Source organism: Arvicanthis niloticus, chromosome 29 (assembly GCF_011762505.2).
Source record: "Arvicanthis niloticus isolate mArvNil1 chromosome 29, mArvNil1.pat.X, whole genome shotgun sequence".
NCBI classification, from domain to species: Eukaryota; Metazoa; Chordata; class Mammalia; order Rodentia; family Muridae; genus Arvicanthis; species Arvicanthis niloticus.
This window is the reverse complement of record NC_133437.1, coordinates 3,610,662-3,637,065: the sequence shown is the minus strand read 5'-3', so window position 1 is coordinate 3,637,065 and position 26,404 is coordinate 3,610,662. Positions and strand designations below refer to the sequence as shown.

At 38.4% G+C, this 26,404-nt stretch overlaps 1 protein-coding gene across 7 annotated transcripts in view; it reads right to left on the bottom strand.

The window, feature by feature from the left end:
- Kiaa0825 (KIAA0825 ortholog) overlaps window positions 1-26,404 on the bottom strand; it is a 393,509-nt gene that overhangs the window by 237,736 nt on the left and 129,369 nt on the right. For all 7 annotated transcript variants that reach the window (XM_076927051.1, XM_076927050.1, XM_076927055.1 and 4 more), the window contains 2 exons: window positions 26,174-26,284; window positions 13,164-13,303 (listed from right to left, as the gene is read on the bottom strand). In XM_076927051.1, coding sequence (XP_076783166.1) covers window positions 13,164-13,303; window positions 26,174-26,284 — 251 coding nt within the window. The remainder of the gene's footprint in view (window positions 1-13,163; window positions 13,304-26,173; window positions 26,285-26,404) is intronic.

Here is a 26,404-nt window from a genome sequence, read left to right as displayed (position 1 = left end):
TAAATATTAGGCCAGAACAAAGAAGTAATTTCAGGCAGGAATCTAAATTTTAGGCTAGAACAAGGAAGCAGGCTTCAGGCATGAAAATGACTTTGGGCTAGGACAGGGAAGTTGGCTCAGATATTTTGGTCATCCTGATAAACCCTTAGAAACAGTGATTATAGAAGTGTTCATGGAACTCCTTTTATTGCCTTGCTTGTTCTTTGGCTATTTGTATTTATTGTCTTGCTTGTTCCTTGGCTATTTGCATCTATTATATTGCTAGATCCTCAACCTTAATACTTAATTAATTAATTAATTAATACTTAATACAACTGACCTTAATACTTGCATGTAATTAAAATGCTATAAAAGCAAAAAGAAGGAAGGGGGATGTTATAGGGGGTTCCTAGGGTGGGGAAATCAGGAAAGGGAAATAACATCTAAAATGTAAATAAATAAAATATCCAATAAAAATACAAGACTTGGCCTCTCCCCAACAAGCAGCTGAATCAGATGCAGATACTAGCACCCAACCAATGGAAAGAAGCCAGTGACCCCTGTGGTTCAATTGAGGAAAAGCTGGAAAAAGCTGAGGAGAAGGGCAGTCCCATGGGAAGAGCAGTAGTCTTAGTTGGGACTCCTGAGATCTCTGAGACACTGACCCACCAACCAGGCAGCATACACAAGCTGATATGAGGCCCCTGAGACGTATACAGCAGACACGGCCAGGTCTGGCCTCAGTCAGAGAAGATGCACCTAACCATCAAGAGATTTGAGGTCCCAGGGAGTGGGTAGGTCTGGTGGGGTGTGGGAGGAGGGATGAGGACATCCTCTTGGAGACAGGTGGAAGAGGTATACATTGAGGAGTGATGGGGGGTTGGGAGGAGGATGAAGACTGAACTGTAAAAAAAGATTAAAGGAGAGAGAGAGAGAGAGAGAGAGAGAGAGAGAGAGAGAGAGAGAGAGAGAGAGAGAATGGGAGACTGGGCCTCTCAACCATCAGTCATTGTAGGGAGAGTTACACAGGGACATCCCCCTCCCTATTGAACTATTGGATACTGATGGGCTTGGGGCAGAGGGAGCCACTGCTTTAATTGTGAGCCCACTGATCCTGACATGCAAGTTGCACCCATGAAGTCTCAGCAATAAAGTTACCTAAACAAGACCTGCATAATTGCTACATCAATCCCATGTCAACATGGATGGGGCATTTTTCACAAGCCCCCACCTAGATGAAAAACTAGGCAATCAATGGCTTCTGAGAAAGAGAGAGGCCACTTTCTCTAAGATGAGCTAGGTCCCTGACAGGTTCCCAATCCCCAATGCTCAGCTCTCAACACTTGCACAAACAAGTAATACTAGATGCTCTCAGTAGTTTGTGTGTGTGTGTGTGTGTGTGTGTGTGTGTGTGTATAATGTAAAGAAAGAAAACAAGGTCTTAAATTTGACAGGCAGTTGTGGGGCAGAGGAAGAGTTAAATGTGAGAGGTAGGTGTGAAAATGGTGTGAATACAGTGCTCATGTATAACATTCTCAAAAAATTAGTATTCTTACTACATGCTATGCATAGGATACTTACTATGATTATGTATAGGACAGCAAAGAGCTTGTGACTGCCATTCTTGTTTGTGTCAGTTGTGATAGTAGAATTCTTACTTTCATTTTTTAAAATTTTGTTTAACTTTATGAGAATGGGTGTTTGCTTGTAAACTGTTTGCACACCCAGTGCCTGCTAGGACAGAGGAGGGCATTGGATATCCAAGAACTGAAGTTTGAGCTGATGTGCGTCATCGCTTGTGTGTTGGGAAATTTCTCTCTCCATCCCATAAGGCCTGGCAGGAGAGAAGCACCAAATAGTGTAGATGCATTTAGGAATGTGTCTTGAGAACCTGGTAAAAAAGCATGGTCTTTGCCAAACGCTCAGTCACTGTTTTTCTTTTCCTTTTGATCTGTTTTCTTTATACCCTTGAGAGTAGTCTTGTGTTCATTCTTTTTCTGATAATCTCCTAGTCCTTTCAGGGAAAACTCATGGTGGATTCACGTTTGTTAACCTACATTTTTGGGGGGGCTGGGGAGACCCATGTATTTTTGCTAACACTTGATGGCAGAGGGACATGAAGCTAACATTGACAGAGTGGAATTGAACATAATTTAATTGTTATGGCTTTTTGTTTTTTTATTTGTTTGTTTGTTTGTTTTGACTTTCACCTACTTAAAAAGTTAATCTTGATGAGGTTCCGGACACAGTACTCCCAAACTTGGCATTTGAGAATACAGGAATATCATTCTGGTCTCTCTGACCTTCTTTTCTGAAGCAGGGCACAAAAGAATTCTGATTTCCTTTAAAGTAGGCCATGAGGCATCACACAGAGGTGCTCTCTCTGTACTAGAAGGGGAGAAAAGCCCTGATTTCTGGAGATATGAGCACATGTGGAAATCTAAACAAGCATTACTATGTTACTGTGGATAATTCCCTTTTTCTCTAGTCATACTTGGAACAACTATGCATATATCAAAATATTCACAGTGGGCTGCAAGAATGCTTAATGTCCTTGCATGGCATATGGTAGGTCACAGTTATCTATAATTCCAGTTTAATGGGGTCTGACATATTCTTTGACCTCAATAGGTTACTGCATGTAGGTGGTATATATAAATTCAAGCAGGCTGATATACTCATAGATAAGTTTAAAATAAATAAATGTTCAAAAAGGTCAGAAATATGCAGGTCACTCTGTTTTCATTGGTTTTCTTTACTAAATGCTGCTGCAGCAGTATTTATGGCAAACAAATGTCCATGTTGGAGGTGGCTTATTGTTTCTTCAGGTGCCTACCCATGAACTTTACAATGGGTGAAGCAAGACATTACTTCTCTTGTAGTTGCTTCTTCTTGCTCAAATATGATTCTAGCCATTTCTTTGTTTCTGCCTTCTTTCTTCTGCCTCTGGGTAAGACATTGGTTTGTCTGATACACAATTCTTTAGGTATGTTTGTATGATGCCTTCAGTAGTGAAAGAAATGAAAATTGGCAAAGTCTATTCAGAAGAATGAGGTAGAAGGATGGCTACAAGTGAGACCAGCAAGCTAAGGGTACAGATCATGTCTCAACAAACAAACAAATGAGTAAATAGTAAGTAATAGCTACCTAAGGCATCACTGTGCAAATAAATATCATTCACTTTTTCATTAGCCGTCATAATCTTACTTAAGAGAAAGTCTCCAATGTGACCACTACCTTGTCCTGGTCACTTTTTGTTATCTTCCGTAGAGGTGAACCATTCTGATAGTTTCTCTCCACCTCTCATTCTCTATGCTAGGGAATGTGTCTGTCTGAGGCCAGAATCTGAACATGGTTGAACTGACGCAGTGTTTTATTTTGTTTTTGTTTTGTGATATACTCGACGGTGGGACTTTCTTTTTGACCATGATTTCCATTTAACTAAGACAGACTTTGACTAGGCAAGACAATGTTTCGTTTTCAGACCATGTGGGTCTTTGGAAAGTAGACAGTAGGGAGCTGGGAGAATTAGATGGACTGGAATTCATACTTCCATATTGGCAGTTTTAAAGCTATATTGCCTAACCCAGTAATTACCATTAATGATACTCAGCAATAAAGCTGCTGCTTCAAATTAAATTGTTTCCGCCAATATTTTATACATTAAAAATTAATATAAAAGTTTGGACCAGATCTTCTTGTCTATACTATTTAAAGGGGCATTTTCACTGTGGACACCATTTTAAACTTTTTTTTTTTAAACACTTGACTTGTTAGCGCTTCTAAAAGAGATTTGTGTTAGACAAAGAACTCTCAGGCTCCAGGAGTCTGTTTTTAATCACTAACACAGATTTACATGTACACTGTATACACGAGCATTTTGCTCTCCAAGGCTGTATGACTTTTACTTCCTACAAGATGTCAGTGAAAAGCTCCTGCCGCGTCACTGAGATGTAGTCGGCAGCAGTATTATAGTAAAACATGCCATGTGCTCAGGGATGCCGAGTCAACCAGACACCAACAGCATCACTAACAACAGCAGCAACAGCAACAGCAACAGCAACAGCAACAGCAACAGCAACAACAACAACAAAAGCCTGGAAAATTCTCTTTGTACAAAGATGTTAGATCAAAAAGGTGAGAACAGAACATACAGAATTCAGAACACGAAACCCCAAACAGAAGACCGATGAACTATCCATGGCAGGGGTGGGGCTCAACATCACAAAAAATAAAGTTAAGGAAACACTGTTTAAGTGTTACAACATAGTTCCCTATGAAAATCAACAAAGTAAAATTTGAATATGATTTGCAAATTAGTTTAATAACACTGCACTTAGCAGTCACACCTTCATTAGTCATCCAGTCCAAGCGCAGCACTCCAGGTCCTGACTTGGTTAAGCTTCTCTGACTTGTATATTCATTTACTTACAACATTTATAAGGTATGTCCCTCCCACTTTTCATGAGCAATCAAACGCCTGGAAACTAAGCTTGATGTGCCATGATGACAGTTGCAGATACAGCCTCTTGATGCCCATTAAATATTAGTTTAATAGGGAAGTGAGTTATAAAACCAAGTGGTTAATTCCCAGAAACTCACCCTTTCTAAAAAGACTCGTTCATCTCTAAAACTACTGTGTTCTCTTTTTAATTCACCTAAGACATTTACTTTCAGAAAATGGTTCTTCTTTCCTTTAACAAGGACCACTTGAAAAATCAAGTGGAAAAGTTATCCCAATTCTCTATATCTGTCTTCCCCCCCTTTGCAAAATGGTCTTAATAATTGAAGGGTCATAAATAAACTACTATGCTAAATCACATTGAATTGCTTAGGAGAAAAATGTTACAAAAACTCATGATAGCAAGATCACTTGAAGTTGGATGTCCAATCCCATTACATATTGATGTATATAGAATTACATGGAAGCACATTAACTACCAAGGACAACATATAAGACACTTTAAGTTCCATAATAAGATGAAATAACATATTTCAATCATGGTCAGGAAGATTGGATCTGATTCTGTGGGGGTGAAACATTATAGCAAAATCAATACTGCTTATGTCCCAAACTGTTTGTAAAGGCTCTCAAGTATTACTAATAGAATCTGAAAAAGCATATTTTACCCAGTTCTCATCTATATGACAGCTGCTAGGGAAATCCCTTGCCAGGCACATAGGCATCCAAAAGAAGGGACATTTCATCTACAAGACACTAATGTGATTGCAGCTGGCATTTTCTTCCTTTTGTGTTCCACAAGGGTCAAACTCAGACCAAGTCTTGAGGGTTTCAGAGCAAGTGTTTTTTACCTGCTATGGCCTCCTGTAAGAGCATCAAGTGTTCTTAACCTATGAGCTATCTCTTCAACCACTCAATAAAAAAAATGCTGAAATATGTTTTATCTGCAAGGTATGCTCTCTGAACAGAATAAGAAAGCGGAGATAAAATGGTAGGCTGTTTCTGCCCTTCTGCAGCTCACAGTGGCCCTGCTGCTCCACAAGCTGTGGGGCACCAGTAGTAGGAGCAATATCACCTGGAGCCTGTCAAAACCTCCAACCCAATGAGTCAGACACTACAGCTTTAACTTATTATCAGGTTGTGGGTGTCTGTACCTTAACAGCAAAACTTGATTGATATAATCCTACCCCACCCATCCACCATCCTGACCACCCACACCTCTGTAGACACAGCCAAAGCTGCATTGATAGCTGTTTCCGAGGCTATACTGATTCTCTGGAGGCCACTGATGTCTCCAGGTTAGTTAGTCCACTGTCATTCCCAGAAAGGCCCTTGAAAAACACTAATATAAAAACACAGAGGTACTCCCTACTGCTTTCAGTAAGAATATGCTACAAATTCACTTAAGAAAACATGGATTAATCAGAGTCCTGTAGTGCAAATGTCATTACTGCAAACACAGCCATGACATCAGCGTTAGGTACGCTACAAATACTGAGCAGGAGCCCATTTTCACTTCAACGCCTTTTCTCAAATGGGGCTCTGACTATACCTATGAAATGGTATACATATGCATATGTGTACACAGCAAAAAGCAAAGCTAGCTTCTGTAGGAATGTCCGATATTACCTAAAATTATGCTACATGACAGGAAATTGTATACATGACAAGAGAGTTTGTGCTGATTCATTAATTTTAGGTCAACTGTTGTTCACTATGCCTGGTAAACAGCCCACAGTCTCTCTACATCTTTGTCTTGGTTACCTTGGGGGCATTTAGTAATATGGTTAAACAATACAAAGCACACTATGGCGGTTCTATTTCTGTGGTTGCTGGCTGTTCCCCAGAGAGTTGCTCAGCACTGTCACTCGCTGTACGTTCTGAGACTCTGCTTGAGGCCTTGTGGTGTGGAGTCTGATGCACACACCCCTGGAGCCAGCTGCATGGATCCAGTACTGCACTGCTGTCTACTAGCTGTGCATCATAGTTTTTGTCTGTGTTTCAGCTTCCTTCTCTGCTGAGTGGAGTGTACTGACACACAGTACTATCATGAGGAGTTAGTGAAAAAACACATTTAAAGTCATTAAAACCAATGCCTGATATTATGTATTTGCCTGGTTGCTTTTATAATACAGTAGAATATCACTAGGAGACAAGAAGTATCATTGGGTATTGGTTTGGAGGCAACAGGCAAAGAAAGGCATGGTAGTCCACGTCATTCAAATGTCACTTATCAGGAAAGGCCAGTCAACTGACAGCTAGGAATCTGACAAACATTTGTTCTTTTGATGCCACATGTAAAAGCCTTGTAGGCCATTTGGTCTTGAGACAGTCATTAACAAAATGATTGTCCCGAGTTTTGGAAGTCAATAATTCAAAGTAATGTCTCCTAATTAAGAACCTTCTGGAACATCTGTAGTTGGAACATTTGCTTCCGTTGGATTCAACATGGTTTAACTGAAAACCAACAAGAATCCTCTTCCTGGCAGCTGGAGTGGATACAATGAATGTCAGAAGTTATCTACCATTAAAATGGGTGTTTTTCAAAAAAAAAAAATATCTTTAGCAGCATAATAATTCATCCAAAATACTTCAATTTATATTTAAAAACCTGCCATTTATGTCAGAAACATGGTTAAAAATTTAGGCTATGTAACACATTTACTATTAATTTAGTTAATTTTTGTTATTTTCTAACCCTGAGCAAAAACACTATTTCTTGGTATGCTTTTCTGATTGTTTTTAAACAAATAGAAAGTCTAATAAGACATTTTTAACTGAAAGCTAAAGATACCATTAACGGTTTGAGATATTGCATATTATATGGCTTTTAAGAAAAAAAATATGCCAAGTACATTGTACATAAGAAAGGCTTGTTTTACAAATTATTTATACAAAATCTTTCTGATAAAAAGTCAAGAATCATGTTGCTTAGTTAATGATAGTTTAAAGTTTTGTTTTCCTAACCAAATGGTCAAACACATAAATTATCAAATGCTATTCTAAATTCTTTGAGACATTAATTAAAGACAGTTTCTGTAAAAATAAGTACAAATTTACTTTTATAACCATCATTACAATAGTTAGTAACATTCCATGAGTATGCTGTTTCTTAAATTGATAAGAATTCTATAGGAGCTTAAAATAGTCATCACTCAACTGACTCGTGAATTCTGCCATTTCGTCTTCAAGGCTTTTGAAGTAGCTAGGAAATTCAATATTAAACAAAACCAAAGCTACCACATAAAGTGAACAGGCATCATAATAAGTGATATGTTTTTGAGCAGTTCAGCAGATACATTAATAGCACTTCTTCTATGGAACAATGCTCCTAAGTTTCAATGGTTATATTAAAGTTCCTTTCTGTAATTTTTCAGATACCACCCATGTCATTTAGCTACCTTCTCCAAAAGTTCAGAATACATATATGAAGGAGATCTATATGAAATCACCAAATAACAGGGGAGGCAGTCCCATGTGGACATCTCTTGTCTCCAAATGAATCTTCAAGTGCCAGGAATGGGTTACATCTAATCAACCTCTTCCCCATGGGAATCCCCAAAACAAACCAGGCTATTGCCAAGGCTATTAGTTGCTCTCTACAATCTGACAGTGAGACAATGGGTTGCTGAAGACAACACCAACACAAATTACATGAATGAGAGAAGGTGAGTTGGTGTCTACCTAGAGCCTTCACCCTACTATTCATGGAAGGCACTCTGATTGCTACAAAAGGACAAAAGTAGACAGTAACCCATTTACAAACCCTTCAGTCGATGATAATATCTGCCTACAGGATCTGCCAGTGCAATAGTGGCACAAAGCTTATGAGAATAACCAATTAATATCTGCTTGGATTTAAGGCTCACTTTGTGAGATGGAACCAGTCCCTGATACTGCCTGGGTGGCCAAGAACCTGAGACTAAAGAAGTCAGGGACATGGGGGAAAGCCAAATACTACTTTTCTGTTAAGGAAATAGCAATAAAATGACTTCTAATGACTTTCTGCTATCCACATAGCTAAGTGTCTTGCTCAGCCATCATCAGCAATGCTTTCTCCTGCAGTAGACAGGAACAAATTCAGAGACTTATAGCCAGACAATGTGAAGATAGTCAGAGACAGGAACTCTCAGTCCCAAGTGACACGTCTCCATCAAACTTCTCCCTCCAGGATTCAGGGAACCTCTGAGAAAAGGAGCAGAAAGAGCCATAGGGGGTGGAGGACACAAAGGAAACAAGGCCTCTTAAACACAGCAGGACCAATGCAAGACTTAACTCACTGAGTCTGTGGTAGTACCCAGGGCCTGCCAGAAGGAGTCTCAGCACTGAGAGGAGCAGACAAAACCCATCCCTACCCAGAAGCCATCTCCAACTGAAAACCACTCACAAGTGAAAAATAAGTTCACTGGTGATAAAAGCCACTCATAAAGGCAGGCCCTACCCATGCCTAGCAGTAGACAGTAGATGGCCAATAGGAAATAAACTCAATGGCATTCTAGGAGATTCTTTGTCTTATGTGTCAGAACATAGAGGTCCTTTGCATATGGATTATGGCTCCAGGTTTTGTGATTTATGGGATTCTTGTATGTGTGCATGTGTGTGTTTATGTCTATATGTGTTCCTTTTTTTGTTCTTTCTTTGGCTCTTTTTCTTCTGATTATAAGTTTGTTTCATTCTATTCTGATTTGTTTGGTTTGGTTTTACCTTATTACTTAGTCTTTAATGGCTGCTTGTTTTCTACGGGAAGACACAAGGGATGTTGAAACAGAAGGGGAGCTGGGGAGGCTCTTGTAGGAGTTGGGGGAGAGGAATCTGTAATCAGAACATATTGTATACAAAGTCTGTCTTCAATAAAAGAATATTAAAAATATTTTAAAGGTATGCTTATAAATATAATATTATTAGAACTCTAGAAATTAATTTAAAAGATCTGAAGATGCTCCAGTCACTTATAAACAACATAGTCTTTGCATATAAATTGTGACTGTTCTCAACCATATCTAGGTTATCTATTCCCAACAAGTTAACTACTGTGCAAATACTTGTTATAACTTATTATCTAAGGAAACAGTAACTAGGGGAAAAGCTTAAGCATATTAAGTCCTGAAACAACGTTCTTTACTCAAATATTTTCTTACTATGCCATTCTTGCAGATATAGAAAGCCAACCATATTAATCTCAAATGTTATTTTTAACAGTAAGATAACACTAGCTCTGGGTTGTTAGGTTTCTGATGTTAAGAAGGTCAGTTTCTAGGACCAGATATTTATCATGGCTCATAGTTTCCATTCATGGTCCTTTTGTCCCTCAAGGTCATTACCTGAAGGACTCAGTCTTTTCAGCTAAGTCCTGCTTCTTAAGATACATTACTTCTCAACAGCCCATCATGTTAGGAACCTAACAGAGTATCCCTTTAATGAAGGCAGAGTCTTCCTGATCCAATCACTGAACAACACTGAAAACTGCTGACCTGTGGACAATGCCTTGGCAAATGAGCCTTTATGGGACATTGCAGACTCAAGCCACAGTATGTACTTCATAAGGGTCTAAGAATAAAATTATATAATAAATGTAAAGTGCCTGGCAATCACATGACACCTATTATATAAACTATTATATAAATACATATTATATACTGTAGAAGGTTGGTTATTTGAGCATTAGATTCTTCCAAATAGAGTAAAGCTACAGCCGGAGTTAAAGAAGTTGTTTCCAGGGTACTCTGTGAGATTGTCATGCTAAAGTGACAAGGGCAAAATCAGACATAGGTTTGGGGAGATGGATACTTTCTGCACCCCTGCATCAGCTCGGGGGAGGCCTCAGGAGTTCTGCTGAGCATTGACTACCCATGGTGTTGTAGCTGCGGTCCTGGCGCAGCCTTGGAGAGAAAATGCTCTGAGGGCGAGGTGCTCCTCTCCAGGTTACCAGAATATCACCTATTCTGTAAAATGTAAGTGGCATAGAGCCGTGAGTCAGTAAAGCTGACATCCAGCGGATACACAGAAGGCGTCCATTATGCACCTGCTATAAGAAATACGGACTGTGGGTCTTTCCTCTCAAATGCTATAATACTACAAAACCTCTGCCTAGTAAGACATTTATGCAAATGTTTTAACCCCACCATGCGAGTAAAATTTTTGCCGTACCTGTCACTGATGCCCAGGAATTTGATGGTGAGGAGCAAAGACTCCTTTCCCCTTCTGCCTTCACTTTAGGTTCCCCAATTTGATATACCAATTGAATAAGATTATGAAGTCAGGGACCAGCCAATGGGAAAAAGGTAGATGCCAACTGATTTAGAACAAAATACAAGGTCACTTCCTGTCTCGGTGTTACTTTTCTAAGCATACTGAAAGTAAATTTTTACCTTATCTAGACACTTCAGTTGGAGTGGTCATTTTTTGTCTCTACAATGCAAACTTATTTCTAACAATGTCAAGGGGATACACTTAGAGACAAAGAATTACAGCTTTTATTTTCCAAAACATGGGAGATTTTCAACATTTCATTTTCCTTGAGCCAGATGTTAATGAAACCTGCCTTTGTACCAGAGCCTGCTGGCCACCCGAGAGCAACCAGAGTACTGGTCAACTGAATGCAGAGTAAATGTGTAACTATTATAGCCTTTCCCTCAGGTTTCCTATAAATTAGAGCATGGCTGCAGGCATGGATGAATGAAATCAGACTCCACCTCTCCATACTCATTTGGCCAAGTTGAAAATAAATCCATTTTCTCTTATCAATTTTTGTTTTCTAATTTCTTTTTTAAAATAGAGAAACTGAGGTAACAGGTTTACCTAAGTGCCTTTTAGGAGAGTCCTAGGGACAAAGCAGTGTTCTCCTGAGAGGCATCTTCCCTTGGTGGCTTTTAGACAATGAACAACATGGTAGGCAAGAGGTGAATGTGGGAAACGTCTCGTAGAAGCTGCTGTTGGGTGCTTGCCATGTGTGATGGCTATCCTTGGATGTCAACTTGACTCCACCTGAAATTTACCAAAACCCAAGTGCCTGTGAAGAACTTCTTTCTTAATTAAATCATCTGAAGAGGGAAGAGGGAAGACCCATGTCCAATCCAGATCTTTGAGGTAATCTGCATTGTAGCTTTTGCTGGCAGCCTATATAAAGGACATGGAAGAATGAAGCTGACTCTGCCCTTGCCTGTTTGTTCTCTGCTTGCTAGCAAGTCCATTCCTTCACTGGCTTAGGGTCTACTTCTTTGGAAATCTAGCATATCTAGAGCCTTGTGGATTGAATAACTTTGGAATGTTGGACTTTCCATTCATCAGCTACCATTGTTGGACGAGCTGGACTACAGTTTGTAAGATAGTCTAATAAATTTTATAATTTGGACAGGAATAAAATCCTCAGGGATGCTGTTGTAGAAATTTTAGAAACTGTATAAAGTCTATACAAAATGGAGACTAGCACAACAGTACTGTTAGCCATTGTCTACTGTCATCTCTTAAGAGTCTCGCTTTACTCTATAAGGAATCCTAAGTATCTAAATTATATTCAATGTATTTTATCTGAATGTTTGAATACAGAAGAACTGGGGTGCTGAGGAAAGGTCAGAGGGAGATCCTGGTAGCAGTGAGAAAACCCAAAACTTACCAGAAACAATTGGACAACTGGAGCAGTTTGGACAAGGAAATGCTGTTGACCTCATTATCGGATGTTGGTATGCAGGGATATATTTGTTGTTCACATTTAAGCAATGGTAAGCACAAATAAAAAAGCCAGAATGGAAAATACTGACTTTCAGAGAAACTAGAAGCCAGGATGGAGAATGCTCAAGCATCTGAAACAGCAACCATCTCTTGCAGACTGATAAACGCAGAGTTTCTTGGGAGCACCCATACCACGGTCTTCATGACTGGAAAGGGTTAGGTGGGTTGCTGGCATGTGTAAGGGAATACTCAGTGGTGATAAATCAAAAGGTCAGACAACTCAGCTAGTCTGAATGGCTGAAGGTCCTGGATGTGGTCTTGCATGTGGTAAGGTGCTAGACCAGAATGAGTTTGATTTAGGAAACTTGGCTAGTCTCATGTGTGGTATCCAAGAGGAATCCACACACGTGTGATGGTGAGAGCTCTGTAGGGGAGGGATGGGACATGCTACCACACTCAGGCAACACTCCTTGCTCTCTTCTAAAGTAGTATTGGCAGGGAAGACATTTTAGTTAAGAGACACATGGTGTCTTACTCCTCAAATTTCAGTCGTAATTTCCTTGAAGTTGATGCCTCTGTCCACAGCGGAACTGACTGAAAGCCACATCTGCTGTTGTGCTGTCTTGAAGCACCCTTCAAGGTACTAAAACTTCAAGTGCTGGTCTAATGCAATTTCTACTAATTTATTATCTAATTCAGCTTTGCACTTTAGAAATATAACTGCCTTCTTCCAATTCTCGTAGGTATTTCAAAGACTGACTGTAGAAACCTTCTATATATTGGCACTTGTGACTGAACAGCATCATACAAAAATATCCTTTTACTTAGAATTCCTGAAATAAAAACATCAATCAGGCCACAGAGCATCTCCTCTACTGTGACTGCCCACAGCTGCCAGCATATGTATTTGGTTTCCACCCTTCAGGTGACATTTAAGTACAACAAAAGTTCCATTCAACTCTGGCAGTGAACGTTGGTTTGCAGTTGATGTGCTTGATTTTGTTTGTTTGTTTTGTTGTGTGTTTAGGACATTTTTGAAACTACACATACTCACTTGAACTTTTCAATAGGATTCTCGGTATGAGGCCACCACCATGAAGCAGGGTCTCCAGAAGCAGGTTCCACTTACAGCAAGGCTGGGAGAAGAGCAGTTTCAACTGACCCTGGGTGGTCAGTCCTCCTGCTGATGGAGGCCTTTCAGAATGCAAGATAAGACAGAGTAATGAAGATCTATGAAATTAATACCCTTAAAGTCCAGATGTAATGTTAACTCCTTTAAATGTCAATTTTTCCCAGATTATTCAGAAAATGCTTTCCTGCTTGTTTACATTAGGGTTGCTCAGGGAAGGAATTACATTTAATGTCAAGTAGCAAATTAACTATTGGTAGCCTGCCAAATTTAAAACTGATACAAAATAACTATGCCTATATTTCACAGATCTCTGTTTCTCATTCTGTTTCTCTGTGTATGTATATGTGGGTATGTATGTGTGGGAAAACTAAAGGAATTCAAAACTTCTGTGAAGGGCCATCCACAATCTAATTATTTAATTAGAAAATCCTTAAATCAACACACAATTATCAGAATTAACGCCACCACTCACCCAGTGACCTACTTAAGTAATGTCATCAAAGAGAAATAATACCAAGATAAACAGGCTTCTGCTTTCTAATCTGTTATCAGTTTTGAGCAGAAAATCAACTTCCCCAGGGAACTGCTTTCACTGTCAAGGGTATCAGTACCTCATCAGAAAATGGGAATTATCAATAACATTGTTCATCTTTTCCCTTTAAAATCCCCCAATTTGGATCACTAAAGGTCATAACAAGAGAGATGGCTTCTCCATCAGCTCCTGCCTCCAGGTTCCTGCTCTGTTTGACTTCCTGTTCTGACTTCCTTGGATGATGAGCTATGATGTGGAAGCGTAAGCCAAAGAAACCCTTTCATTCCCAACTTACTTTCTTGGTTGAGGTATTTTATAACAGTAACCGTTAGATGTCTTAGTGAGAGACATCACCCTTTAACAAATTTAACAAAAATTCCACTTTCTCTGAATATTCTTCACTGAATGTTTCTCTTCAGAGTGGCCTCTGTATTAGAGAACTTATGACAAGCTTGTTACACAGTTCAACACTTATTTCATCAAGTAAAAGTTTATCTCTCCATCTAGACTGGAGTTTCTTTTATAAATTAATTAAATATCTAATATTTAATTAATATACATCCAAAATACAGTCCCCCTTTACAGAACTCCTCCCACCATCTTTTTCCCTGAGAGGTTGGGGGCCCTGTGTATCCCTGCATGCTGACTTTTAAAGTTTCTGCAGGGATACATGCAGCCTCTCCCTCTGTGTCCAGACAAGGCAGTCTTCTCTGCTGAGGGCCTCGGGCTATCCCGTGTTTGCTCTATGGTTGATGGCTCAGTCTCTAAGAACTGCAAAGGGTTCAGGTTAGTTGACTCTGTTGGTCTTACTGTGGAGTTCCTATTCCATTCAGGGCCTTCAACTCTTCCCCTAACTCTTCTAAGAGTTCCTGATCTCTGTCCAACATATAGCTGTGGGTATCTGTATTTGTTTCAGTCCGTCTCTCAGAGGACAATCATGCTAGGTTCTTGTCTGTAAGCATACTAGAGTATCATTAATAATTAGATTGGAGTTTCTTGAAGATAGCGCAAGAGAAAGAGGAAAAAGAAAGAAAGATCAAAGATGTAAACAGAGAAAATGCAAAGCATCTCCTTGGCATTAAAAACATTTCACAACATCATGACACACACAATCCTCCAGTCTGCACTTAAACCTTGATCCGATTCAGGCTTTGCTTGTGAAGCTTTGACGCCTAGAGGCAAGGGCAACTTCTTGGGCATTCGGGCAATTCGAGGTAGGACAATTCCTTCCATGGGTGTTTGGTGGAACAGAAGAGACAAGCAACAGAACTCTCAGACTAGAGTAAAACCCATGGCTGTGAGCACCTCAGGAATCCCCACTTACTGTGCTGGTTCTTAGAAGAGTTTCTGATGTGGTTCCAAAAGACACAAAGGCCATCATTACTTCTTTCCTGAACCTCGAATGCTGGGTTCTAAGAAGCCCTGCAGGGGCCCACAAGACCAAAGGCACCTGGTGGCAGGTGGTTGCAGGTGTCCTTGGTTTGCCAGTTTTTTAGGTATGTATTATGTTTGAGTAAATGACACATCTGAAAGCCTATTTTGTTAGAATACAGTGAGGGTCTCTGACAGACAGTTGGAAGATGACAGGAGCAAGATCATGGGGGAGGGCGGAGATTTTAAGGTGGGATTTTGTATCGGTTGATGAGTTTAAAACTGGAGTTTTCTGATGTGGTGGCAGTGTATGGAATTGATTAAAGGTGACTGGTGTTTTAAACTGAGTCCCTTAGTCATATAACAAAATAATTGAATGTCATTTCATTTTCCTTTATCAGAATTCCTGGTTAATAATAAACCCCTTCATTTAACAGATGGGAAACTATTCACTGAGATACACCTCGATTCTTGGATCTTTCAACTTACCAAAGAGTTTGAAATGTACAGTAGAATTAATCACTATGAAGAAAAAGAAAGTAGTGCAAACATTTCTCAGTCCCCAAGCTCTGAGCAATGAATGCACTGAAGAGTCTGTGGAGGGCATATGGAGGAGCATATGTTCACTCTCTCTCTGAGCTCGTAGAGCTGCGAAAGTGAGATTAATCTGAAAAAATGACAGAAAGAGAAAATGTGTGTGTGTGTGTGTGTGTGTGTGTGTGTGTGTGTATCAATGTATATGTGTCAAATTCTACTATGACATACAGAAGAGAACAAAAATTTACAAATCCATCAAAACTCATACATTTTATCCTGGAAGACAGAAAACATGGTTGGATTGTACTAAAATTATACTCCAGTAACTGATGTGTTTCTAGGCCATAGTTTGGCCCCCAAATTCCTCAAAATCCTGAAATAATAAGGTTCAATCTTTATGGGTATATGGAAATTACAAAATCTCATGGCATAATCATGAAAATTTTTAGCTCTACTTGAGCTGTATAACTAGTATGACTATAAAGTAGCTCATTTATAATTTCTCCAATTTATATGTACACATGGATTTTCTGAATCTGTGAACTCACGCACTCCTAGTGCACACTTTCCCTAGTTTTTCACTTTACTGTAAAGTCCAGGCTTTGAGAAACTTCTGCATTACTTTCAAGATATGATACGAGCTGGTTTACTGCTCAGGTTTTATAATCAGGTTGGGAGTGGGGAGGAGAGACTGAGACACAGATTCTCTGTACAGCTTGGGCTGGCCCAGACCTTGCTCTGTACTGAACCTGGTTAGTGTCAACATCTGCTTCCTGAATGTAGGCTGAAAGGAGAATGCCATCAGCCTGTTCATTTTTCCCTATCTTCCTTCCTTCCTTCCTTCCTTCCTTCCTTCCTTCCTTCCGTCCTGCCTTCCTTCCTTCCTTCTTCCCTCCCTCCTTCCCTCTTTTCTCTTTTTTTCCTGTTTTTAGAAGTTGTGAACAGCCTTCATTGTGAAGAATCATGGAGAAGAGATCTCGACGATATAGAAACAGACCATTTAGGAAGTCAGTGACTCTACAGTTTCTTTTCTCTAACTCTTGGTTTGTGCTAGGTGGATCAAAGGGGAAAGGATGCTTTAATTTCCCTAACTTTGCGGTAAAATAGATTATAATGCCTGAGAATTAAAATTCCTAGAAAAGAGCTAGGCAAGATAATCCAGTTGGTAAAGCACTTGCCTAGCACCCATAACTCCAAATTTAATTCCCAGCACCACATGAATCAGGTGTGGGGATGACACTTGTAATTTCAGCACACACACAATGTGGGGATGACACTAATCTCAGCACACACACATTGTGAGGATGACACCTGTAATCTCACCACACACACAGGTGTGGAGATGACACCTGCAATCTCGGCACTTAAGAGAATCAGAAATTCGTGTCACCTTTTGCTATAGAGCAAGTTCAGGGTCATTTTAGGATACATGACTTCTTTTCCCCAACAAGCTCTTAACTAAGGACTAACACTGAAAGTTGTTTAGGTGTACGCTTCAGAACCCTTTTGATTTAATAACTGGAACTGGAACAAAAAATGTGGTTTGCATTGTTTTTGTACTCCAAGTCTCACAGATCCCACCCATAGACAAAAAAAAAAAAAAAACAAAAACAAAACAACAACAACAACAATAAAAAAAACTACTGGCAATTAAGGAATGATGAGGACTAAGGAAATGGTCTTTCCCAGGGAAGGGCTCCCTGATTTATCCAATACTAAGTGGTCAGCCCTAAAATACATAAGTAACACTAAATGGACTGAGCAGGTTGTATTTATATGTTTAGATACACACTCACAAACACACACACACTCACAAACACACACATGCACGAGATAACAATTAAAAGAGTCAATCATGTCTACAGAAAATGGGTGAGAAACATGGAAGTATTGGAAAAAGGAAGGGATGAAAGAAAATTTATGTTATTATGTTTTAATTTTTATAAATAAGAAATTAATTAAAAATAAAATGTATTGACATATAAAAGACAAACAAAGCTATGTAAGGCTTAATTCAGCCCACCCTTCAATGATTGCCTTGAAAGATGGTCCAAGTTCCTCTTTGCTTCACTATCTCTTTCTTTCCCAGTGTTCTGTCCATTTAGAAAATAAATGACTTCCACTTGTATCTAGGGTCTCTTTTTCAAGAATATTCAAGTTGGGATATGAATAAAGATACTTAGTGTATATATCAATTCCTGTTTTAAGACTATTGAGCACATACTCCAAAGACATTTAGCTAATAGATGTGGCTGCTTTAAATCCAGGTTCAACCAAAGCTCATTCCTGATTTCAAACCAATGCTCATTCCTTTACTTCATGTTGTCCCTCATTAAACTTGGTGGATATTTTGTAGATAAGTTGCATTTTTCTGGCATAGAAGATGTTTGGCTCCATTCAAACCTCATGATTAAAGATACCAAGTTTTTAACCCCAGACTGAGTTTGGTCTTGGGGTTATGCCCCAAATTGGAGCCATGTTACTTAAGATATAGAGAATGATTTCAACCAGATGGTGTTTGGCATGTATCACCAAGAGAAATTTATACCAGAAAGCATAAGGTACATTATTCAGAGAACAAAGTCAAAAACATAGCTCAAGACAAGCTGAGGGCTGTTATCCTAGTGGGGGGTGGAGGGCAGGACCATGGAAGTCCCAGCATTATGACTCTTCATTTTCTATAACTTATCTTTCAGATTCTTTTGAAGAAAAGAAGCGAAGGAAACTTTTAAAGTCACCTTGCCATCTTTCTGCAGGAAGATACTTTTTAATCTGGGTAGCACTAATCTGCATAGAGATATGTAGACGCCCACGCTTGTTTATGTGGGACTGGGAATTAATCTGCGGGTTTGTGCGAGCTAGGAAAAACTCTACCACTTATAATTCCTAGCTCTCTTCTCTAGGGGTTTTAATTCACTAACATTATGGCCAATATTGTCTAAACGTTAGGGAAATTCAGAATATATAGAATCTCTTACACTTTGATCCATCTAGCATGAACCAAGAGGTAAAGCCAAGAAAGGGTAGAGTAAACAAGTGTCTTTAAGGTTAATTTTAATTTTGTAAATAATGTAACATTTCAGTCATGAGATTAGGGGTCTCTCTAAAATCCTAATCCAGTCGTGAGTCAGTAAGCCAGTAAGGACCAGGAGTCACTGGCTCTCCCCTTCTAGGAGACAAGTCATGCCTCTGGCAACAGTGACTACTATTAGTCCCTGACATCAGATAAAACCCTACTACTGAGAGTTCCAGAAAGGTGTTTTGTTTGTTTCTTTTTGTTTTGTTTTGTTTTTGACATTACACTTCTGTTAAGTGCAATTTTCTTTTCACGTTATCAGCCTTATAGTAGATCCTTTTAACATGTTTAGATAATTGATAACCTCTGCCACTTTCTCAAGTAGATTGCTCTTTACTAAGCGGTTGTTATAAGTATCTGCCTAGTGGATACTGAATGTGGTGAGTGGCTTGGAGGCAAGTAGCTCACTGAATTCTCATAGCCCTCCCTTCAGAACATCCTGGAAGGGAAAGGAAGAAGGTTTTTTTTTTTGTTTTTTTTTTTTTTTTTTTTTTTTTTGTAGAGAAAATAAACAATACTCTTCTGTGGAATGGATCAATAAGATTACATAATATTCACATCTCAATTTCCTCATTAAACATTAAACAAAATGAAACAGAAGCTCATGCAGGTTAACTTATTTTCCAAGATCAAAAACCTAAACAAGTATAGAAGACACATTGTCTACTGTGAAAACTAGTAGTTGTCACAGTGCAGTCTGAATTTCTCTATTATTCACATAATATTTTTTAAGTCATAATAAAGAGGAAATAAAATATAAACCTTAAGATATCTATGTATCCATCCATCCCTCCATCCATCCATTTATCTTAAATTCTTAGTTCAGCTGACATTTTTAGTTATTTTAATAACTATTACAAGAGGTAAAGAGGTAACTGCCTTCAGCAATGAAAATTTTTTCAAAGCTCCAGCTATTGCCCACCCACCCTCCAGAATAGCTACGTAAAAGCTCACAGTGCTCTTCCCCGAGATGGCTCTGTACTTGCACTTGGCATCTCAAAGTACAGACTCTCTCAGTGCTTTTCCTCAATGCTGTGCAAAACCTTGCCAGCAATAGCTAGGAGACTCTTAAAATATTTTACATTAAAATATACATACATAATTTCCCCCATCCCTTTCCTAGGAGACAATTATTGTCTTTTTTAGAAGTTCTCTCCTGAGGATATTAGAAGTAAGCAGCTAATCAAAATCACCCTTTCCATATCCAAGATCTACTATGCATATCAAATCTCAGAAATATTTCATATCGTACTTTGCACTAAATTGCTCATTCATTCGTTCATTCAACTGCTATGTACTGGCTGACTTTCAGACCAGGGGGTCAGAAAAATAAGACATTATGGGATTTGGCATATGATTCATTATATTTTAAATTATTACATAAATAAAGATAAAATTATAGTTATAGAAGTTGAACAGAGGAAAGGCAAACTAAGATATAGCAATAAAATCAAACTAATCTTTGCAGTTGAAAGACTTCCCTACAAAAGCCAGCTGAGCCAAGGTAAATGGACATCCCTTCATTAAATAAAGATGAAGAGGTGGCATGGTCAGGTGGGAAGGGCAATTGTGAAGAGCGCACTTCATTGTGATAGTTCTCAGAGAGTTTAGAGATAAGGGATAGAAAACCTACTTTTCTAGGTAACTTTTGTAGATCATGCTAAGTGTCTGTATCCATGTGTGTGTATCTGTCTGTGTGTACGTGTCCATGGTACATATACATGGTGCACATATATGGTACATGTGTATACATACACGTGTATGGTACTCATTGTAAGACTTTAAGTCATAGATATGAAAAAATAAAGTTTAAGTTTGAAAATTTGGTTTCAGTTTGAAAACTTCAAGCTATGGTCTAGAAAATAATGAAAATGAAAGTCAACACATAAATTATAGAAAACTTGCACACGTAAGTTCAGGGTGTAGTTCAGTGGTAGAGTGCTTGACAGTCTCAGCATTATCTAGAAAAGGCAAAGCTAGGATGTCAGTGCAGTCAGTGCAGTAATGATGAGAGAGACCATGGTGGTTTGGATTAAGGTAAGAGTGGTTGTATGGATGGTAGATTAAAGAGTTAACCATGGAGACCTAGCAATAGGGTGGAAATGTAGGAGGAAAAGAGGCTCTTGATGCTCTCTTAAGGATCTGGCCTACACAACTGAGTGAATTTCCCATTAGCTAAGACAAGACTGGACAGAAGGGAGTCAGTTTGAAAGGGACAATGTCTGTAATCTCCAATCATATACTTCAAGAAAATATTCATGTACATTGACATCTATGAGTCTATAGTCTGTGGAGAGAGTGTAATAGAATGGAGCACAAAAGAAGTGCGATGGACTGCAGATACCGTAGCATCACTTTCAAAAAGTTACATGATAGCTGGGCATTGGTGGTGTACACCTTTAATCCCAGCTTTCGGGAGACAAAGGCAGGCAGGACTCTGAGTTCAAGGCTAGCCAGGTTTGTAGAGTGATTTCCAGGATAGCCAACCACATACAGAGAAACCCCGTATCACAAAGTAAAACAAAACAAAGGTTACCGAAGATGTTTAATATCTGAGGGCAGGTCTGCAGACACGATATAAGAAGAGACATAAATAAAAGCTGTAACAAGAAAAGAAGGAGGAAATTGTTGGGATGCCCTAAACTGGTGGAAGTCGATAATAGCACTATGTGGTTGTCAAGTGAGTATCATAAATGAATTTGCTGTATTCTTGTATTGAGGACAGAATTTTTTGTTCCAATGTTCCTTAACCACCTCTTCCATTACTTCTAATGCAAAGCAATGTAGCTTACATGGAGAAAGTCTGTGAAATATGTTCATCAAAGAAATGACTATATCTTGAATTGGATAAATACTTACATAGTATCATATAGTGAGGCCAAATCTTATTTAATATGTTTAGGCTGGGAGATGATATACAAACATAAACAGTATTCTCTTAAGCAAAACAGAACAGAAAGCAAGCTCGGCAGCAGAGCAGTTACCAGCCTGGTATCAGAATATTGTAGCCTCAGAGAAGACAATGAGCAGCAGAAATGAATGCTCTGTTTATTCACGCCGACTGTGCCATTCATGTTTAGAGAGCACTTGTGACCTACTCAGCAAAGGAAGACTTGAAAATTACTTGGAAGTTTTCAAATAGTTTAGTGAAGATTCGACTTTAGGCAACATAAAAAAGCATTAGAAGGAAACAGTATAAACTACTATGATGGATAATCTTGGTTGTCAACTTGACCACATCTGGAATTAAGTAAAAGCCAAGCATCTTGTCACACCTGTGAGGAATTATTCTTCACTGCATCATTTAAGGTGGGAAGTCCCATCCTAAATTGGAGCCATATCGTCTCAGGGTGGTTTAAATAAAATAGCACAGAAGAAGGAAACTTTTGCTCTTTGCCTGCTTGCTCGATCTTTCACTGGCAAGTTCATCTCTCCTGCTGCTGAACCTTAGAACCTACTTCATCTGGAGTCCAACAGAGACTGAAGATCAGCTGAGACACCAATCCTCTTTGACTAAACCTAAACAACTATCAGATTCTAGCCTGTCTGTTGGGAGACAGTAATTGACTAGCCAGACCACAGTCTATAAAAGCCACAACAAATCTCCTTATAGTATATATAGATTCATTCTATTAGGTCTGTTCCTGTAGAGACCCCCGACTACTACAATTACCAAGACAGTATTCGTTTTTGAACATTTATATGAAATCACTATATTATCGTGCCTTGTTAATGAGATAGTCACCAGCTGATTTAGCCCAGTCTAGTAGGAAACTAATTATTCTTTCAAAGTCATCTACAGTATTGGGCCATGCCATTGGGAAAGACCTTAAATGTAGTTTATTTTACTTAATGCTTTGGAAATACATTAATTTTCCTAAAAATTGGTCTTTACAACTGTATTGCCAGAGCCTGAGAGAGCATAAAAATTCTTTTCACTTATCATGTCCCCCACTGTACTTGTATAGAGAAGTTTATTTTCTAGATAACTTTCTGCATTTTGATTCTGTTTGGGTTTCCTTGTTTTTCTTGCTCTTTTCTAACTTCTAGCTTACATTTAATTAAGTACATTTAATACTTCTGAAAGCTGACTCAAGTCTTTCCTGAAATAATGTGCAGGGACAAAATAAATAGATGTCATATTCACTAAGATGTTGGACTGACAAAATGGCTCAGCAAGGAATGGTACCTGCTGCCAAGACTGATGACATGTTTAATTCCCAGAACTCATTAAAGGAGGAAGGAGAGACTTGACTCTACAAGTTGTCTGACTTCCATAAGAAAGTTGTGACCTGTCTCATCCCTTGCAATAATAGAGAAGGAAAGAAATAAGCAAATGAATAAAAGAAAATTTTTAATCACTATGAAATTTCATAAAATTAGCTATCTCAGTGACTCTTTTCCTAATTTTTCTCCTTTCTTTAAATGAACTTTCTTTAAATAAACTTTCTTTAAATAAACTACGATTTCTTTAAATAATAAATAAATAAATAATAAATAAATAAAGTTTCTTTAAATAAACTACGATTTTATCACTGTTCTAAACATGTTGGGCTGTAAGGCATAAGCACCAAACATTTCTCATCGTATCATGTGACCCTAGCAGAGAACAGTTGTCAGAATGCAGGAATGCAATGGGAGGCAGGAAAAGATCAGTGACCATATCATACTTTGCATGGAAATTCAGACCTAAGGAGTTTCACAAGAAGAAATCACAAAGAAAAAGGTAAGAGGAGCAGAGAAAAATGATGGCACTCAGCAAACAGGGCACAGGGGTGCAAAACAAGCTTCTTTAGGATTCGGGGGAGGAAAGGCACATAACGAAATGTGTTCTACACATGTTAAATAATAGTAAAATGAATGAAGTTCTTTACAATGATTTGGAGAAGAAGGCTGCCTTTGGGAGGATTTTTGTGACAATGTTTACTGGCCATGATAAGGCCAGGCAAGACTGAAAACTAAGAATAGGCAAAATAAAGAACTCAGAAAGTTCTGTCTTTTAAGTATTTATGAAGTATGCTTTTATCTAAGCAATGGGGAGGAAGGACAAGCCACTATCATAGTAGATAACTCAAGACAAGTGGATGCTGGACATAAAATACTGCGGGAAAGGCTAGCACTCAGCCAGAAATACTGAGGTACAATAACCTTGACCGAGGTTGCAAATCAAACCATTAAAGAACAAAGAACAATCAGAAAATGAGCTTGCTTCTTGCTTTCTTAATTTTTTTTTATCTTAATGAAGTAAAATTGTACTCATGAAAAAATTTGAAGATACAGATAAAAACAAAATCACGTGTAAAATCCCACCAGAGCTAAAAAAAATAAAATGTCTCCTTGGGCTATACCTTCTGGTGTCTGATGGGGTTTTGTTTTATTTGCATTTTTTTCTGCAGTGCTCTAGTATGACGGAATTGTACAGCCCAGTGCTTCTCCATTGTATCCAACATTCTAGTAACTGTTGCTTATTAGAAAACAGGACTTGCCTTATCCAGAGAGTTTAGGGCACTTATCAATTACCTCAAATCTCCCTTGGAAATAAACACTGTAAACCAGTATGTGAGGGATCAAGCAGAGTTGAACAATCAAAGGACACTTTACCCCGTGAATAACAGGAAGACTGTGGGGGGAGGCTATGAGGTGCATGTGCTTTGACTATTGTGTTTATTGTCTTGCCTGTTCTTTGACTATTTGTGTTTATTGTCTTGCTTGATCCTTGACTATTTGCATCTATTGTATTGCTAGTCCCTCAACCTAGAACTGACCTTAATACTTTCATGTAATTCAAATGGTATAAAAGCATGAAGGAGAAGGGGGGATGGGATAGGGGGTTTATAGGAAGGGGACATGGGGAAAGGAGATGGCATCTAAAATGCAAATAAATATCCCCCCTCCAAAAAAAAAAGAAAGAAAAAAAGAAAGCATGGTAAAGGAAAAAAAATAAAGAGGCGATAGGTGTGAGGTACTAGGCACCATGTCTGCTACACATGTTGCTTCAAATGGAGCTGACTTGAATAGCCCAATTAAATATAAATCAGAATGATTTATTGTTGTCATATATCTTTAAAAATCAATCTTTTTATTGAATTCTTACTGTTCTATTGTTATAACTATCCTGTAAGTGATTTTTTTCCAACAGCAGTATAGAACATTAATTTTCCATTTTCTCTTATAAACAATAGTTTAATAAATATTTTACATATAATACTTCACTACTATCTCCACTTTATTCCTAGCACTGAATTTCTAGAAGTGGATTTCCAAAGACATTTTGAAGGTTTCAGCACAGGTTACTAATATGGTCCCAGAAAGCTGGCACCAGACAGCACTTGACACTGGGGATGAACAAGGGATCTCAGGACCAAATCGTTCTGTTAGAGTGATAGATTTTTTTTTTTAATAAGAAAAACAGAAAGAAAGAAACTTTTTATTTCATTTACACTTGGGTATAGAAAAAAGAGATACTAAATATAAAAATTAACTATTTGAAAGGTAAAGTCATTTCTGTAATAACTTCCCTAGTTGAGCTGAACTAAGCAAAGTTGAAAGAAAAACTATGGAGTCTCACTCACCAAATGGAGGATGGGTGGCTCCAAAGAGAAAAATGTGTAAACAGGAGAGGGCAACCATACTTATATAATATGCAATATGAACTAGGGGAGATGGTGATAGTATGCATCGGACCTGCACAGGAGAAGCCAAACAGGTCCTGTCACTGAGCGGGGCAGGTAGACACAGGACCCAACACCTAACCAATCTGTAATGACTAATAGTCATTTCCACCATACATCAAGACTGAAGTCATATCAACATAATCTCCTTTAGCTATTCATGATATTTTATCCTCAGATACAAAGGAAAAGCATTTGTCCAATGATATATTCTTCAAAGAATCAAACTGCCATGCTACATAATGCCACAAAATGTCATCAGATTTTTTTGGAAGTACATTTTACACTGTGAATGCTTTTTCTGACTTTTAAGAGTTGTTAATTAAATAATAAAAATGAAAGATCTTGTTCATAATTACAAAAGTTACTCCTCTCAACTTCTAACTAAGACTCTGAGTTGAGCTAAATTGACTACATAGTTTTGCTGTCTATATCATGTAATTAGCTGCAGAACTGTCAAATCCCCAATCATAGATCAAGAATGAATTTTTAAATAGCTACGTAATTAGCTTCAATAGAATGAAGTTCTCAAAATCCACCCTTTTCCATTACATAACTTATGAGTTGGAGGAATGGTTATGAGTGCTGTTGGGGGGGGGGGGGGCTTAAGAACATTGTGGAATTATCCATTTCCTCAGTTATTGTTAAATCCCTTTTGTAAGACTCCATCACACCCATAAAGCAAATTTGTAAAATCTGTAAAAGAGTCACAGAATTGCAGGGTGTGGAATTTGGAAGTTCTCACCTGAGGAGAGAAGGATAGAACTGTGACAGGCATGAAATCCAGTGTAATGGCTGATTATACAGTGGAGTTAAGGAACTTGAAGCCGACTCATTCATACCATGCTGAAAAGTCCTGGGGAAACAAAAGTAATTATTTTAGACTATGCAGGAAATATTAACTATGGAGAGCACTGAAATAATTTTGGAAATTAGCTCAGTTTTTACAAGCCAATTTATTTTTATATAAAGTAGT